This window comes from Cajanus cajan, chromosome 4 (genome assembly GCF_000230855.2).
Source record: "Cajanus cajan strain Asha chromosome 4, NIPB_CcT2T_4, whole genome shotgun sequence".
Classification (NCBI taxonomy): domain Eukaryota; kingdom Viridiplantae; phylum Streptophyta; class Magnoliopsida; order Fabales; family Fabaceae; genus Cajanus; species Cajanus cajan.
This window is the reverse complement of record NC_138520.1, coordinates 46,831,475-46,849,034: the sequence shown is the minus strand read 5'-3', so window position 1 is coordinate 46,849,034 and position 17,560 is coordinate 46,831,475. Positions and strand designations below refer to the sequence as shown.

The following is a 17,560-nucleotide window of genomic DNA, read 5'->3' as shown; positions in this document are numbered from 1 at the left end:
GGTCTCCTGCAGAAAAGTGCATATTCAAGGAGGATCTAACTGTTCTCACTTGGTCAAAGGCCCCCAAGGTGCCCCCATTATAGGGACCCAATTCCTCTCGTCGTAAGTCGATGGAAAGTTCCAACGCACTGTCGGACTCGAGTTCATGGTTATCACCTTGAGTGATGTTTTTCCGACAACGGTCTCGTAGGCTCCTATAGACCCATTCAACCGGCCGTACTAACATCCACTCCCTATGGATTACCACTCATGCCCCCGGGTATAGAGGGAACTGTTGTGTGCAAAGGTTTGTGCGCAATTTATTTCAAACAATTGCGGAAATTTAAACAAACAACAGTTATTTAAAGCCAAATATATAAAGCATGTTATCATACAAGCAAGGGGTAATGAAGTAATTTTAACTATTATTTGTTAAAAATAATCTGTCACTAAATGGGACTGACTCTCGAAGCTTCCCCAGTGGAGTCGCCATCTGTCGCCACCGGCCCAAACGGGCCTCGGCGGTCGCGAAGACGGTCGAGCTCGCTTATTATTTTAGTTTTGAAAATGTATTGGATTATTAGAACGACTTGTTCTCAAACTGAGACCTTGTCGATCCTATCCAATTTATTTATTAAAACGTCTCACCAATCCATATTAATCCCAAGCGGGACCCTCCATGGATTAGTGGTTTTCGTAAAAGGAGGGTTCGTGGAGTCGCCACCAATGTTTTACTCAAAACATTGGAAAAAGGGATAAGGCAATTGATTTTATAAATCAACTTTGGCCATTACAACCAGAGTTGGGTAAGGGAGTCGGTTACGCGTGGGGAAGGTGTTAGCACCCCACAGCGCCCCTTTCGGGTTCCCTATGACAGATTATTTTCTAAAATAACAGCGTAAAATTACTAAATTACCTGTATTTATTCTAAGCAATTATAAATTAACTATCTACATGATGACAGTTTAAATATGCACACAGAAAGTAGTAAAAGGAACGATTTAAGAAGAAACCTCTTGAAGCGTGCTTTTATATATTGAGTAAAACTGGGAAGCTTTTTGGCGTTCCCTCGCTCTACAAGCTCGCTCGCTCCTTCTAAAAACTTTTAACTATGAAAATCCGGAGGATTTCCCTTCGACTAGGTTCGATCCTCCAGCAAAATGGCTCGGGGCTCAAGAACTTCGTCGGGTCAACTCTCCGAGTGATTTCTAGGGCAGAACACTGCTCAAAAACCCCAGAATACTCAAGGAGAGGGTTAAAACTATGTGAAAAAGTGTCGAATGACGTCCAATTGACGTCATATTTATAGGGAATAGGCGCAATACGGCCTACAGGAGCAATACGGCCGTATTGAAATTTTTGAACTTCAATACGGTCGTATTGAGTTCAATACGGCCGTATTGAAATTCAGAAATTTCAATGCGCCCGTATTGAGTTCACTGCGGCTGTATTGAAGCTTCAATACGGCCGTATTGATTTCAGTACGGCCGTATTGAAGTTTCAGAAACTTCAATACGCCGTATTGAGTTCACTGCGGCCGTATTGAAGCTTCAATACGGCCGTATTAAGTTCAGTACGGCCGTATTGGGCTTCATTCCCTCCACTTCCTTATTTTGAGCTATTCTAAGACCTCTAGACCTACAGAGAACCCTCCTAGGGCCTTCCAGGAGTCCTTCTGGCTGATCTTCCTTCAGTCTTCGAGAGTCTTCAAGCTTTATTTCCGACCCGGACAATTTTAGGGGTCTACAATACCTAATTTTGTTCTGTTAATATATTAAGAAGATATCATCAAATTTTTAGCATGATCCAACAGTTAATGATTTCTCTAGAGGCCTCGCATTGTAGCTGATAAATATGAATCTTTTACCAGACAACGTTTTTGTTATGATAGTATCTCTCACTACAGATCTAGTTTCAACTATCCAACCATTGAAATTGAAGATCAATATATTGTGACAATACCATAAAAAAACCAGCACAATCCGATGGTTAACGAGTTCTCTAGAGGTCCTGCATGGTGTCTAGGAAAAGATTGTGTTTTTATAAAATTTAGTCTCACGTCGGATAACTCTCTTATGCTTCTGTCTCTTAGTTGGTTATATAAGAAACCCTCTGGCCAAGGGATTGAGGGAGAAAAAGCTGCATAGCTTCCCCCCTCTCTATATAAACCTTTGAGTGATAATGAGGTTTTTATAGAGCGAATGGCTGCCAAAATGTGCCCCGCATGCATTTGAGAAAATTCCCTTATAAAAGGCTTGCTTCAGAGGTTCTAAATTTTTTCTTTTATTTATTCTTTTTACTTATTTTATTTATTATTCTATTTATTATTTTATTTCTTTATTTATCATTTTATTTATAATTATTATATACCAATAAATAATCATGTAGATAATATGTATTTTTCGTCATGTAAATAATATTAAATTATAAAAAGGGATAAGATATTCAAAAATATTATTTGTTATTATGTTAATTTCATCATAGGGTACCAATTTAGGATATTGTATGAGTATCTAATACCTTCCCTATACGTAACCAACCCTCAAACTCAATTTTGGCTATGAAGACCTTTATTTTAATTTCAAAATCTTTTCTTTTTCCAATGTTTTGAGTAAAAACATTGGTGGCAACTACATGAACTCATTTTTCAAAACCATTATTTGAGGATTAGTCTGATGCTTGAACATTCTTTAATTAATAAAATTTTTCAAAATGGTAGTCCAAACCATTAGTCGTAAGATTAACATTTTTTGGATTACGATAGGGCTCAAAATCTATGTATAGTACAAGTATAGGAACACAAACATAAAGTGCAACACATGTCACTCTTATGTTAACACCATGTAATTGACACATTATCCATTGTTAAAGCCATTAAATTTTTTTTTTACATGAACTAAAAGAGAATTGATAACACTTGTATAAAAACTAAAATATATAAAGATTAAAAAGTAAAATTTGTACAATTATATAGATCAAATGAATAATTAAACCATTAAAATAAATCGGTTACTACATAAAAAATATATTAAAAAAAATCATACCATTAATTATTTATTTTTTGTCAAGCATTAGAATTCCTCTTTCTTTCTTTTCCATTCATTTCACATGGACTCGTTTATATATCATTGCTTTTGTCTCTTTGTTAAACTTTACGCCCCGTAGCTATTCATGCAATAAGTTTGAGTAACATGCAGAGAGAGAGAAACTAAGAATTGTAATGAGAAAAAAAAAAAAAAAAAAAAAAAAAAAAAAAAAAAAAAGGAAACGTGGCCGCACAATTTAACTCTTTTGGCAGAAAAATATTTGTACATCAATACTGGCCGATAAGCACGTGCACCGCTGAATATGTTAACCTTATTTTGTGATGAAGTAAATATACAATGTATACCCCAAGAAAAAAATATCTAAGTTTCAACCTCTTTACTAGGTCATCGACCAATATAAAAATATTTTAATCTAGATGTGGTAATAAACTTTTTCACCAGCCCTTATAAAAATAAAACAAAAATAAAATATAAAATAAAATTCTCCATAAAATTATTTTACCTTTTATTTTTTAAAGTATTTTTTTTTAAATTATCTAAACATGTGTATGTGAAATTTAGGTTTTAGTAACAGTTAAAATTTATGCATAAAAAAAAGTTATAAATTAGTACAATAATCCCATAAGTCAGCTGTATACATATTAATATTTTTGTAAATAGCACATTTTAGATAGTTAATTGAATAAGCAGAGAAGGTTGAATGGTCCTGGTCATATGTCTGTTGCTTAAATTGATAATTAATTTGAGAAAAAATTGTCATTCAACCTCCTTGACAGAAGTTCCGCCAAAGATTATGACAATAGTCCTTATTCCATTGGCTCTGGCTTCAGATTACAACTGGAGAAAAATAGTTTACACATTAAAATACCAAATTTCGGAGTTGGAAAAATCTCCAAGGACAGATCAGTTTAATTAATATGTATAATGAAATCAAGTTGAAGAGTACAGACCAACAAGATGTTATAATTAATTCTGATTTTCAGGAAGCATTGACACTTTATGTTAAATTAATAACTTGCTATAAATTTTATAATTATGAGTTTATGACTTATTCACATCTTCTTCTTTTTATATTTCTTTTATAATCACATATTTTCTTATTACATCACCACTCACTACAAATTGGAACCAAAAAAGAAAAAAAAGAATCACTCATTATTTTTATTTTATGTATTTTTCGTTTTTCTCCTCTCCTATACCAAACTTTAGATACATAGCCACGAAAAAACCCGTAGACGTACGGAATTTATATTTGAAAGAGACTAAACTCTAAAGAGTGTGACTATTCAATGTATAATATCTGTACCGGACAAAATAATGATAAATCGGAAGGATCACTGTAGAGAATTCATGTGAATATCATGTTAACAAAACAACGCATACCCCACTCGAATGAACTCAAATACTTGATTTAAATGATATTAAATTTGACATTTTTAAATAATGTGTAGGTTTTGAGTTTTATAAATAAAAAATATATACAATTGAAAAAAATCTACTAAAATTATTGATTAAAATTTTCAACAAAAATTAATCATTACAAAAATGTTGATTAAAACTCAGCAAGCTAGGTAGGACAAACTGTGGAGACACGTGAAACAGGAGATGAGAATAGATGTAAGCTATATAGACACTTATAAGGTACTTTAGCATATAAGATTACACTACTTAGTACTTCAATTTCAACGTGGGCAACCAAGTAGCTGAACTGTAGCATTCTTCTGGACCCCATGCTGCTTTATATTCCTTTTTCTTTTCTTTTCTTTTTTAATTTTTTTCTGGTCCTTTGGCTTTCTTTTTCTTTTCTTTATTAAATTTGCTTCTTCTTTTTCTTTCCTCTTTGTATAAATTCAATTCCTTTTTGGGGGAATCATAAAAGACAAATAGCTCTATTTTTATGTGCCCTCCACTCACTCATTCTCTGCCTCTCTAAATCAAACCCATCCACCCCCTCTTCCTTGGGAAACATATCCACATGGAAAGTAATGCTAGTGAAAACTTTGTTGCCACATTCTCCTCCACCACCACCTCTTCAACATCATCATCACCAACATCTTCTACCTCAACCTCAAACTCTTGCACCAAGCAGGATCCCCCAGATGATTCAACATCAGCTCAAAACCAAAACACCCCAAATAGCAAAAAAAGACAAAGAAATGATCACAATGAGAACAAAGACCACCCTAGTTACAGAGGTGTTAGAATGAGGGCATGGGGCAAATGGGTGTCTGAGATCCGTGAGCCAAGGAAGAAGTCAAGAATATGGCTTGGAACATACCCTACTGCTGAAATGGCTGCTAGAGCACATGATGTTGCAGCTTTAGCCATCAAGGGTCATTCGGCTTACCTCAATTTCCCCAATTTGGCTCATGATCTTCCAAGGCCTATCACCACATCTCCCAAGGATATTCAAGCTGCAGCAGCAAAAGCAGCAACCACTTTCTTTGATCATGTTGACAAAGATGAACAAAACCAGCAGGCTTCATCTTCTAATATATGCATGGACAGTACTGAAGGAGGGCATGTTCAAGCTGAACAAGCCTCATCTTCAACTCTTTCATCCATGGACACTACTCAAGATTCTTCAAGTTCTCTCTCTACTGCAGATGATGACACACTGTTTGACCTACCAGATCTTTTCCCTGATGGAAACACTGCACTTTTCTCCTATTCTTCTTCTAATTGGCATTTATGTGCACTTGATAGTGGATTCCGGATTGAAGAGCAATTTTTCTGGGAAAATTACTAGCAGAAGAGATTGTGTAGTTTACAAGTTACAAGTCTGATGGTGATAGGATAAATTTCTCCAAAAAAAAAAATACTTTTATAAGAGAAAAATAGGGAAGAAAAATGAAATAAGGTTCTTTGTAAACTAAAATTAGTTTATGCATAATTTAATAAGTTAATTTGTAGAAGTTTTTTTATATTAACTTCTGCAAAATTTATTTTTAATTTATGCATGAGCTAATAATTTATGAAGATTTTAATTTTTTTTTCTATTTTTCTTTCTTAGAAATATTTTTTGTAGTCACATATCCTGACAGACTAGTAATAAAGAAGAAAAAGCTATAAAGTTGAGGTTTTATCTTCCTAATTTCTGCAGTAGTGCAATCTGATGGTTGATACCACGTCCGGAAAAGTTTATAATAGGTATTTTTATTTTGCTATTTTTTGTTTAGTGATGGAGTGAATTGATTAAAATGTATAGGAAAAAAATATGACAAATGTTGGCATTGTATAAAACAATAATAGTAAAATAAAAGCCTCTTTCTTTGTGGATACACATTGAATTGTTGAAATTTTTTATCAGTCTATGTCTCTTCTTTTACTATGAATAGTATTTACTAGATTTGGGACATATTAGAATTCATCCTTTTTTCACCATAATTGGCCTATACGGTAATTTTGAAGAATAGATCTTGGATGAAAAGAACCTTGTTCTTTCTTGATTTTGTTCTCAACATTTGATGCTGTTGACTGTAAAGCAAAGCAACAAGAACTCATTCTTGCTTTTCTTTATCTTTCAGTTGGAAAGTTATCACCAAGACTAGATGCATTATACAGTAATCATTTCTTTACCAATTGGTTTATAAAATAGACAATCATGTGACAAGTTGTGCTCATATAAAAATCAGGAAGACCTCGATGGAATATTTCTTTTCCCCAGCATCACCTTTTGTTTCATGATTAAGTATGAGAAAATTTATCCGATTCCCTATTTGTATATATACACACATGTGATATGTAGGTGTCCAAAGAAGTTTCTACTCGAAGAAAATTGTATCGAACTAGTGTTGGATCAAATCAATTAAATAGTAAGTTTCACATACGAAATTAGCTAGCAGTTATATATATATATATACATATATATATATATATATATAACTACTGAATATAATATTAATTTGAGAAATCCAAGAGAGTAAAAATACTGCATTATGAATAAGAAAGAAATTAAAGCACAAGACACTACCCTATCCAAAATAATAATGTCTAAAGAAATATAATTAATTGTAAAAATTATGATTTAAGTGTTAAATAAGCATATCATATAAAACCAAAATTTCATTACCAGGAGTTATAATACTATACGAGAAGATTAATCACTGTTATCGCGACAATAAAAACTCAAAAAACAAAAAAAAAATAAAAAAGTATACTAGTTCATTTAGGGGTATAACAACTATCTTTTGCTAAATATTTCGTATTTCTATTGTTTTACTATACATTAAAGTATAAATTAGCAAAAGAAAGCCATAAACTTCCTGATCTGAATTAATTAAAGTCTCTACACAACATTGCTAAATGACATCATCACCTTGTGCAGAAAAAGAGGATAAAGAGAAAAGATCACAATCAGGTACTATACATCTTTGACGCAAATAAATAATTGTCCACGATTTATTTTACAATTGGCCATTCATCTTTTCTACGTCACATTCCGCTCTGTATTCGACTTAAATGATTACTGCCAGCTTTTCTCCACACAAGTCTTCGCAAATACAAACATATTAACCTCACCAATTGTTACATTACAGTGTCCGTAAACATCCCAGTTAACTGTAATCATAAATTCTTTTATAAATCTTTAGTCATCCTAAAATGGATTATGTTTAAATTTTAGTTTCTGAACTTTTTATTTTGCATTTTATTTTTCTGAAATTTAGAATTATTATTTTTAATTTTCATAATTATATAATTATTTTTAATTATTTATTTTTTTCAAAAATATGATCATATCAAATGTTATTAAAATCTATTAGTGACACTAAGTTATTGTGTAACAATTAACATCTCTAATAAATTTATAGATCTTTAAAATAAATATTATTTATATACATTAAAATTATTATTAAATAAAAATAATTATTTTAAATTTTAAAAGAATAAAAATAAAAATATATATTTTATAAGGATAAAAATATTTTATAAGGACAAAAAAAAATATTTACAAATTTTAAAGAGAAAAAAATTAAAAATTACCGAAACCAAAATTAAAAGCTATTCATTTTAAGGGGATTAAAAACATTTTTAAATTTAATATTATTTTATAAATATGCTTTTGTGTCAAATAAAAATAAATATATTTTATATTTTTAAGATGTCAAAGATATTTATTTTATTTAATATTTTTTCATAAACTATCAGAAAGATTTATAAAATATTTAAATCACAATAAAAAAAATAAAACTACATCTCTATAAAGAAAGGACAAACTCATTTATATTATGCTTTTAAAATATGTAAATGATTTTTAATTTATTAAATAATTTTATTGTAAAATTTACTATTTAGTTGAGAATTTTTTTATATATAAATTATATTTATAAATTTTAATATTAGTGAAAAATTATTTTATATCATTGATATTATATCAAATATAAACTTATAAAATTTTATGCATAAATATTGAATATTTTGTAAATGAATTAACAAGACATGCACATGCACGCATATACTCACGTACACGCAAACACACGCATGCATGCGTGCCTGCTTCCTTGCGCGCACACATGCCTACTTGCCTAAACGCGCACACACATATGCACAAACACGCACATATACACGTACACACACGAATAAACGCTCAAGTGAACAAACATAATTTTATGTTATAATATGTGTGATGCAACATTATATCATTGTGAATAGTGGTATATCGTTGATGAGGAGCCCAACTTGTGAAAGACGAGAGTGTGACTTATGTTGTAAAGAGAAGTTTAGAGAGACCCATGTGTGCATTGATATGTATGACACATGCATCATTATATTTGAGATATTTTTGGTGAAAAGTACTTATGAATTTTGATGGTGAAGGTTCCTAAAGGGTTTTAGCCTTAACTTTGAGTTTGATTATACTTGGTGTAAAAATCCCAATGATTTATATATGTTGATCTTATGGAGTCAGAGTGTGCTTCAAAAATTGGGTAACTCTAACTAGTCATTAGAAGATATCATTCTAATGTGGTGTGGCAATAGTCAATGGCATTGTTATGATGATGATGGCTCTTTATGGATAAGCATGGGCTCCTAACTAGACTACTTCTAGAGTTAGAATTGGTACCACATAGATAACGAGTAGAGTTAAACGAACATGACACTACATTTGCAACTTGTATTTATTAGATTTTTAAGAGCATTATACATAACTACATGTCACTTGTGTGTATATGTTGTGTTCTATTTGCTTCTCATATATTACACTTAGAGTGTGATGAATGATGTATCTCACTCCTTTTTTCTTTTATTATTTTTCTGGCGTACTAGTTATTGTACATATGACATGTATCCAAATCTAGAAGAGTGATCTTGGAGTTGAGGCAATAGCCTTCCTTTGTCTTGTTTCTTAATATATATATATATATATATATATATATATATATATATATATATATATATATATATATATATATATATAAATAAAGAGAGAGAGGAAGATTCAAATGATACCGATGTAACTTTTACTAAGTATTACACATTTAATAACTTTATATTAAATATGAATTTTGTATCAAATTTTGTTAAAATTAAACAACTTGAAGGTAATCAAAGTGTTCATATTTTATTATATTTTAAAATGTATATATTATATTAATTTTTTTTTATAAGAATGAAATATCAAATCATCTTGGATTAATATAAATTTTGGTATATATAATCTAAGAGAAAAGAATTTTCAATCTAACGGTTGAACTTATATTCACATTTAATATAAAGTTATTAAGTGGTGTAATACTTAGTAAAAGTTATATCAGTGACATTTGAACTCTCTTTATATATATATATATATATATATTGTTCTGTATTGCTCTAATAGGTGTAACATTAAGGCCACTAATACACAATACACATTTTACGTCAGTTATTTTAGGGGTTTTTACGTCAGAAAAGCCTCCGACGTAGAAGCGGGAGACGTAAATTTACGTTGGGGCGCAAAAACTGACGTAAATTTACGTCGGGGCCCAAAAACCGACGTAAATTTACGTCGGACATTCCAAGGTCCGACGTAAAAAGTCATACAAAATTTTTATTAAAAAAAAAAAAACAAGTGCAGCAGAACGGGCCGTTCTGCTTGGAGAACGTCCCGTTCTTCATGGAGTACGGGCCTTCATGGAGGACGGGCCATTCTCCAAGTAGAACGGCCCGTTCTCCAAGCAGAATGGCCCGTTCTGCTTGATAGACCCAGGAGTGCGTTCTGCAAACCCGGACTTGGTCACTTCCTTCTCCTTCTACAGCTTCAAAAACTCGAAATGCAACACAAACATTATTACGACAAAAAACATCCCAGAAAACAGAAACTTGATGGAAGATGCTACCTCATAGAACCTCCCAGAAAAGCCCATGACCACGCGAAGAAGAAACAGAAGAAGGTGCAGATGAACGCCATGAAGGAGGAGGCGTGGGAGAAGGAAGAAAAATAGAAGAAGGAGGAGGAGGTGCGGGAGAAGGAAAAACAATGAACATTTTCAAATTTAGCTAGTGCGCGCTCACCTTTTAACATGTTCTGGGGATTATTTACGTCGGCCCTAATTGGGTCCAACGTAAATTTTAACATGTACGTCGGGCACAATGCTTAACTGACGTAGATGTTAAAATTTACGCCGGACCCAATTAGGGCCAACGTAAATAATTCAACAAAATTACGCTACATGTCACTGCATTTTTATAACGTCGGGTTTACGTGTTTCCGACGTAAATTAGGTGACGTAAAAGCTTATTTTTGCACTAGTGGGCTTGAGTTTATTAATTGGCTTTTTTTTTGTAGATTTTTATTACAAATACTTGTGAGATACTAAGTTAGTCTTTTGAATTTTAGTAGCCTTTAGAGCACCATAACCTTTTAATTTAGTAATTTTTCTTACCCAACTTAAGTTATTGTAATTGTGTACGAGATGTTCTTTACTCAAGAAAGGTTTTAAAGATTAACCAATGTTTTTTCTTTTCTAAAAAAATTGTAAATAGTTTTTTTTCATAGTGTGTAAGTGACAAATGTATTTTGGGGAAAAGAATGCACAATATGTAATATTATTGATTAAGATAAACTTTTAACTTATTAAGAGGCTATTATATAGCCTAAATCATTAAAGTAGCTTGAGGCTATAATGTTGTGATTAAAAGGAAAGGAAGATGTTGAAGGAAAATATGTCATTTTGGCTTTTCATATGAAGTACAACAATAGCCAAAAAGTTAAAGAAAAAGTCATGTTAGTAGTAGACTATGTTCTTAGTTTTTAGGTCTTGGTTGTTTAAGTTGATTAGAGTCAAGTGAAGCTAATCCTCTAATCTTATGGTTTCAAGATCAAGAGCTAAAAGAACAAAAATGAAGAAGTTAAAAAGATAGGGAGAAACAAGTTTTTATAAGCTAAAAGCAACAACCCAAAATTAGAAGTTTGATAAAAGTTCTTAAAAGTTCATAAATAAGCTTCCTAAAGTAATCAATTACCAAAATATAGTAATCTATTAAGCAAGTACTTGATTTTTCCATGTCAAAAAAGTTATAATGTAACCCATTACATGAACGAGTAATCGATTACATAAGTGCTTGAAAAACCAAATCATTTTGATATAACGGATTACATTATGATTCAATTGATTACAAAAGATAGTAGGTGTTTTATAGGAAGGGTTATATACATGTCACTCATTCTATGGTTTTCAAAAATAAGTCAAGTTTTCTAACAATAGACCAAGTTATTTTTATAATAGATTTTGAAAAATTTGTAATCAATTACATAAAAGCAAGTGTAATTTTGAAATTACAAAATGTCATGTTTTAAACGATTACATGGTAAGGTAATAGATTATGATACACATTTCTAGATCTGAAAAAACTAGATTGCAACTATATCAATGTAATTAATATAATGATCAATTTAATCGATTAAAATAGTTTTATATTTTTCTATATAAATCCAAACACTTTTTTATTTTAATAATGAGTTCAAATACATTTAGAAACCCAAGTGGGAGTTCTTCAAGAGAAAAATATGTCTTCATCTTGGGAGTACAAGAAAGGAAACAAATGTGAGAGTAGACTTTTAAAAAAGAGAAAGAATTCTTCATGGAAATGGTTTGAAGCTTTCATAAGTCAAGAAAGAGTTTCTTTAATGCAAATAAATGTATAATATAAAGGAAAACATCATTTCTCATGTTAATTCATTCTTAGTATTTTTATAAGGAATCTGGTAGATTTCCTATGCTTTTAGAATCTAGAGTTCCATGTAACTTCCAATGTTCTCGGGGGACCACTACACTACTACAAAAATATTGTTTAACATTGTCATATTTACATTAGTTCTAGTAAAATCAATGTAAATCATAAATATGGTGACAAACTTGTAAATAAATAAAAAATACAAACATATTTACATCGATTTTGCTTATGATCGATGTAGAAATGAAATCCAGGAGTTGTTCTACATCTGTTTTGTTTTGCTTATGACCGATCTAAAAATGAGACCCTAATATTCTCGCGCAGGGTGCACACTACCTTTCACTCATCAGCAACGTAAACCCAGCCACCAACAATCACCCAAGCCCTTCCCACGCCGTCAACCTCCAACCACACCCATGCTACTCGCTCACTGCCACTGCCTCTACTCTTCCGATATTCATCTTGGCCTCCAATAGAGACCACCGCATTGACTTCCTGCTTTTCTCGGAGGGAGGGGAACAAATGGACCAACCTCTTCACGACGACATAATCAATCGCCTTCTCGAAGTTCGCGCGCGTCCCGGCAAGCAGGTACAACTCTCCGATTTTGAGATCTGCCAGCTCTGCGCCGCCTCCAGATATATTTTCTTGCAACAACCTAATTTGTTGGAGCTTGAGACTCACACTCTCTGTGTGAGGTGCGGCCGCCGCAGCTTCCACCTCTAGAAGAGTCGCTGCGCCGCCTGCGCTTTCCCCGCTGCGCGCAAGAGAAAATGTAACTCTTCCTCTTTCCTCGAAAACCAACCATTAGGGTTTATTTTTGTTGTTATCTTACATTGATTGTGATTAACGATTTCAGATAACTGGAGCGTCAAGGAAATTCGCAGAAAGACCACCGGAACCAGGAGGATGAGGAACTTGCGTAATGTGCCTCGCCGATTCAAGAGTGGCTTCAGAGAAGGTGCTTTCATCATTTTTTACCATTTGATATTTAACTATTGTGTTTTTTATTTGTAATGAATATGTTTGTGTTTGTTGGTCATTGCTTTGTTAATATGATTTTTTTCCGTGTGTATTTTGAATCAGGTACTGAAGTTGCATCAAGGAAGAAGGGAGCAACTGCCACTGCTTAAACCTTTGAATTATTGTTGTTTGCTGGGTACGAAATTACAGGATTAGATTATTTTTGGCAATTATCTTTGAACACTTATTATAGCAGCCTCATTGCTACTTTTTCTCTCATTTAATTTGTAGTTGCTTTATATTTCAACAAGATCATTACAAGACTTATAGTTGTTCAGTTGTTCTGTATGACACTTATAGTTTATGGTTTAAGCTATTTTCGATTGGTGAATATTGAATATTGAATTGTTATAAACTACTCCCCCTACCATACAATATTACCGCAAGAATTATCACGTTTCTTTGCATTTATGTTGTCCTACATTTCAATTTTTTTTTTATTTTTTTCTCCTAGAAGTGATTTTGGAAAAGTTTATCTAAATAGATCCTTAGTTTGATGGATTAATGAGGTGTGTTTGTTTGGTATGTGAATGGAGTGATATTGTAATTTGGATTTCTTTTCTCTCAATTATGCAGTTAGTTATACTGTTGTGGAGTTATTTCTCTGTTGTTTTTACCAATCCGGGGAGTGTCCCACCAAACTGGAGACCTACAATTGATGAGGAAAGAGGAGAGGCTGATCCGTTAGTTGGGACAGAGTTTAGTAATGTGCAGTCTGATCCCAGTCAACGGATTCGGTACTGTCGGAAGTGCAATTAGTAAAAGTCGCCTCGATGCCATCATTGTTCAGTTTGTGAGTTTTGTTGTGTACAAAGGCTTCCATTTTTGAATTGCCACGTTAAGATCAAGTCAGCGTAAATTTGATTTTTTACTTTTGGCTTTATATTAGGTGGACGTTGTGATGGCAAAAACTAGGAGAAGTGGTAGATGTTCTTCTCCTCGGATTCACCAATGCTTGGACCTCTTCAATGGAGCTTGAAATCCGAATGTAAGACACTTGAAGGAGTGAAGATTTTCGGACTTAGGGTTCCTAGACTATGGATGTAAGCATCCAAGCTTAAGGAACAAAGGAAAGCTCACTTCAAAAGGTAGGAAACCTAGCTAGGGTTCCTAAAAAGTGATGGCTCTCTCTTGGTGACTTTTGGAAGAAACTTGGCAGAATATTTGCTCTCAAATTTCATATATCAAAAGTGAATACAATGAGTGAAGGAGGAAGCTTAAATGGATCCGGAATTAGGGACACTTGGCGCCAATGTGGAGGCTTCACATGTGGCGCCAAATTTTGAATTCAAATTTTGAATTTGAATTCAAAACTTAACTCACATGTGCAAGTCCGGTTCACATTGATGCTAGGTATATTTAGGTTTGATTTAGTGTGCATTTAGGGTTGAATTTGAGTCACACATGTTCAGCCAAGGTGGCACCATCCATGTGACTCAAAATGCAACTTAAATGCATGCTAAATTAAACCTAGTTTTGAATTTTGAATTCAAAACTTAACTCACATGTGCAAGTCCGGTTCACATTGATGCTAGGTGTATTTAGGTTTGATTTAGTGTGCATTTAGGGTTGAATTTGAGTCACATGTTCAACCAAGGTGGCACCATCCATGTGACTCAAAATGCAACTTAAATGCATGCTAAATTAAACCTAGTTTTGCCTAATTCAATTAAACTAATAATCCTCCTTAAATCCTAATCTAATGACCTAAATACAATGGTCAATGAAATAAAAACATTAGGAAATAATAAAAGAAACAAAATGAGCCCAATATTGGGTACCAAAAGCCCGAAGGCCCATGAAGCCCAAAACTAGGCCCAATAGGCCTATGGCCCAAAAATGCTACTCTATGTGGTCCAAAATACAAGACCAAAATATAGGAAACCTATACTAACATGATATATACAAGATATAAGAAAATAGCTAAAACCAAGTATGGCCCATGAGAAGCTCAACTTGGGCCTTTCAAGCCCATCGGGCCCATTGGGCCTTGACTGGCCCAAACCTTCATGTCTAGCCAACTCCTCTTGGCTCTTTCGATATGTCACCTCTTGCCTTCCTAGGCATGATTCCATCATGAGTAACATGTTTTGAAGATGGACCACCATTGTGTGTGGGTAGTCAATTGTGTTGGGGCTCTAAATTACAAGTATTTCATTCTATTCTTGGTATGGACGCCTTAGCTGGAGTGATTTTCTTTTCCTTCTAATTATTACTCATGTGAAGTGTATTATTTCAGACTTGTAATGATTGAATTTGATGTGACCAACTCTTAGAGCTGTGCAACTTGTGCTTATAATCCTGTGATTTACACTGTTTTATATTACTTGCTGGGTTCAATTATTTTGAAGTTAGAGACAGAGATATACTGTATTATACTATTATGTCTAGTGTGGTTTAAAATTTCCTTTTCTATTACGTGCTTAAATAATTAATATTTCCAATTATCCATGCTACTGACTTTGAAATGCAGATCAAACTTCTTTTCTTGATATGGATGGGTGCTCTTATTTTGGACTATCCTAGTGCTATTCATTTGCTATGGTGTTATACTAATTGTGTTGAATTGAAACTTGAAAGTGGAACTTATTTATGACAATGCAGGGTGCGCAACCTTAGAAAGAGACTTTTTGCCAATTGTCATGTACTCATGTTCCATGGCTTAGGCTAAGTTGTGCTGTTAGAATAACTGAGCCACCAGGAGTTGCAGTTTTTGATCTCCCTGTTATAGTCTATACGGCCAGTCAGAAACTTTCTTTGAGGACCTAATGTAGTCCTAATTTTGATGTTTATTTTGTTGCTTTTGATTTGTCACCTTTGGTGCCATAGTGGATGATGTTACTTTTTATAAGTTTATGGAGGTGTAGGAAAAATGGCTTCTTCTGTCTAAAGTGGCAAAGAACAGAGAATTTTTTCTTTTAATTCTAATCCCAGTGGGCAGATTAAATATGAATTTCATGCAGTATTATCATTTTATTTGATTTCTTGCTGTCATTTTCACGTAGGACAACATAAATGCAAAGCTTAATAACGACCTTTGTGATTGAAATGCCTATGTGAAACTTGTTTTATGTTGATTTTTTCTACATCACTTAGTTGAAAAGTTTTCCTAAGTTGGTTCTAATTTTCATCCCTAATTCTGATTATTTATTATTTATTTTGTGGTTCCTGTGTATATGCCCTTTTACGTTTCCATATATGTTTCAAAGGGTGGTTGGGGGGTTTGCTCTTGATTTTATAGTTTCTTTTAAATGATTGAAATCTTTAATGTGATAAATTAAAACTGATAATTTTTTTGTGATTTTTTTTTGTTGTAATAATTTGGCCGCCAAATTAATCTTGATCGACAATATTTGTCCATTATATATAGACAAAAAAAGAATCCAAAAACAAGCATGATTTTTTTTTTTAAAAAAATGCAATCTACATCGGTTCTCAAGAAAAATTGATGTAGATTTATGGTTAAATTTACATCAGTTTTCCTGAGAACCGATGTAGATTTAAGCTTAAATCTACATCGGTTTCAGAATCGATGTAGAAATATATACATTTTTTAAGTCGCTCTATTCTACATTGGTTTTAGAATCGATGTAGATGACTTTGTAGAACCGATGTAAAAATGTATACATTTTTTAAGTCGCTCTATTCTACATCGATTTTAGAATTGATGTAGATGACTTTGTAGAACCGATGTAGAATATATATCTTGTAGTAGTGCTATAAAGTTTGGAAAATATAGATGAAATTTTTTCTTGAATTGGTAGATGTTGACATTTGAAATATTGTAGTCAAAGTTCCATGTATTCCTATAGAAAAAATTGGTGAAAATTTTGATTTAAAAAGATTGGAAATGGAAGGAAAAAAGCTCAATATGATTATAAACTAAAAGTATTATTTTTATCGGTATCTTTTGATGAGTTCATTAGAGTTTCTTAATGTTAAAATGCAAAGAAGATGTGGGACAAGATACATTGGAGATAATACATGAAGGAACTTCATAAGTAAAATGCTCAAGAAAGATTACATTGATTCAATAATATGAAATGTTCCATATGCAAAATGGAGAATCAATACATGATGTTCAAAAGTGGTTCTCACATATTGAAAATCACCTTATTAGAATAGGCAAAGTATTTGACAAAGAGAAGTTAAATGTAAATTCCTAAATTGTTTGAATAGATCATGGAAACCAAAGGTAACAACCATGAAAGAGTCAAAGGATTAACCACTCTATCATTACACTACTAGAAAAATTAATATTTGTGACGAATGTTTGTGACGAACAAAATATCCTCACTAATAGTGATGAATTTTGTGAGGGAATTTTAATTTTTGTGACGGAATACCATTTATTGAAG

At 32.5% G+C, this 17,560-nt stretch overlaps 1 protein-coding gene and 1 long non-coding RNA gene across 3 annotated transcripts; both read left to right on the top strand.

Moving 5' to 3' along the window:
* The first annotated feature begins 4,675 nt into the window (after nucleotides 1-4,675).
* On the top strand, nucleotides 4,676-6,307 carry LOC109791428 (ethylene-responsive transcription factor ERF034). The gene has a single exon (XM_020350729.3). It carries the CDS (start codon nucleotides 5,002-5,004, stop codon nucleotides 5,773-5,775), a length of 774 nt encoding a protein of 257 aa, XP_020206318.1. The 5' UTR covers nucleotides 4,676-5,001; the 3' UTR covers nucleotides 5,776-6,307.
* Nucleotides 6,308-12,332: 6,025 nt separating this feature from the next.
* LOC109791426 (uncharacterized) lies at nucleotides 12,333-16,183 on the top strand. 2 transcript variants are annotated; one of them, XR_014433076.1, is made up of 6 exons: nucleotides 12,333-12,954; nucleotides 13,039-13,140; nucleotides 13,266-13,338; nucleotides 13,779-13,995; nucleotides 14,092-14,290; nucleotides 15,807-16,183. It is a non-coding gene; the product is annotated as an uncharacterized LOC109791426 (long non-coding RNA). The 2 variants fall into 2 exon arrangements; XR_014433075.1 differs by having other exon boundaries at nucleotides 12,334-12,954; nucleotides 14,092-16,183.
* Nucleotides 16,184-17,560: the final 1,377 nt, after the last annotated feature.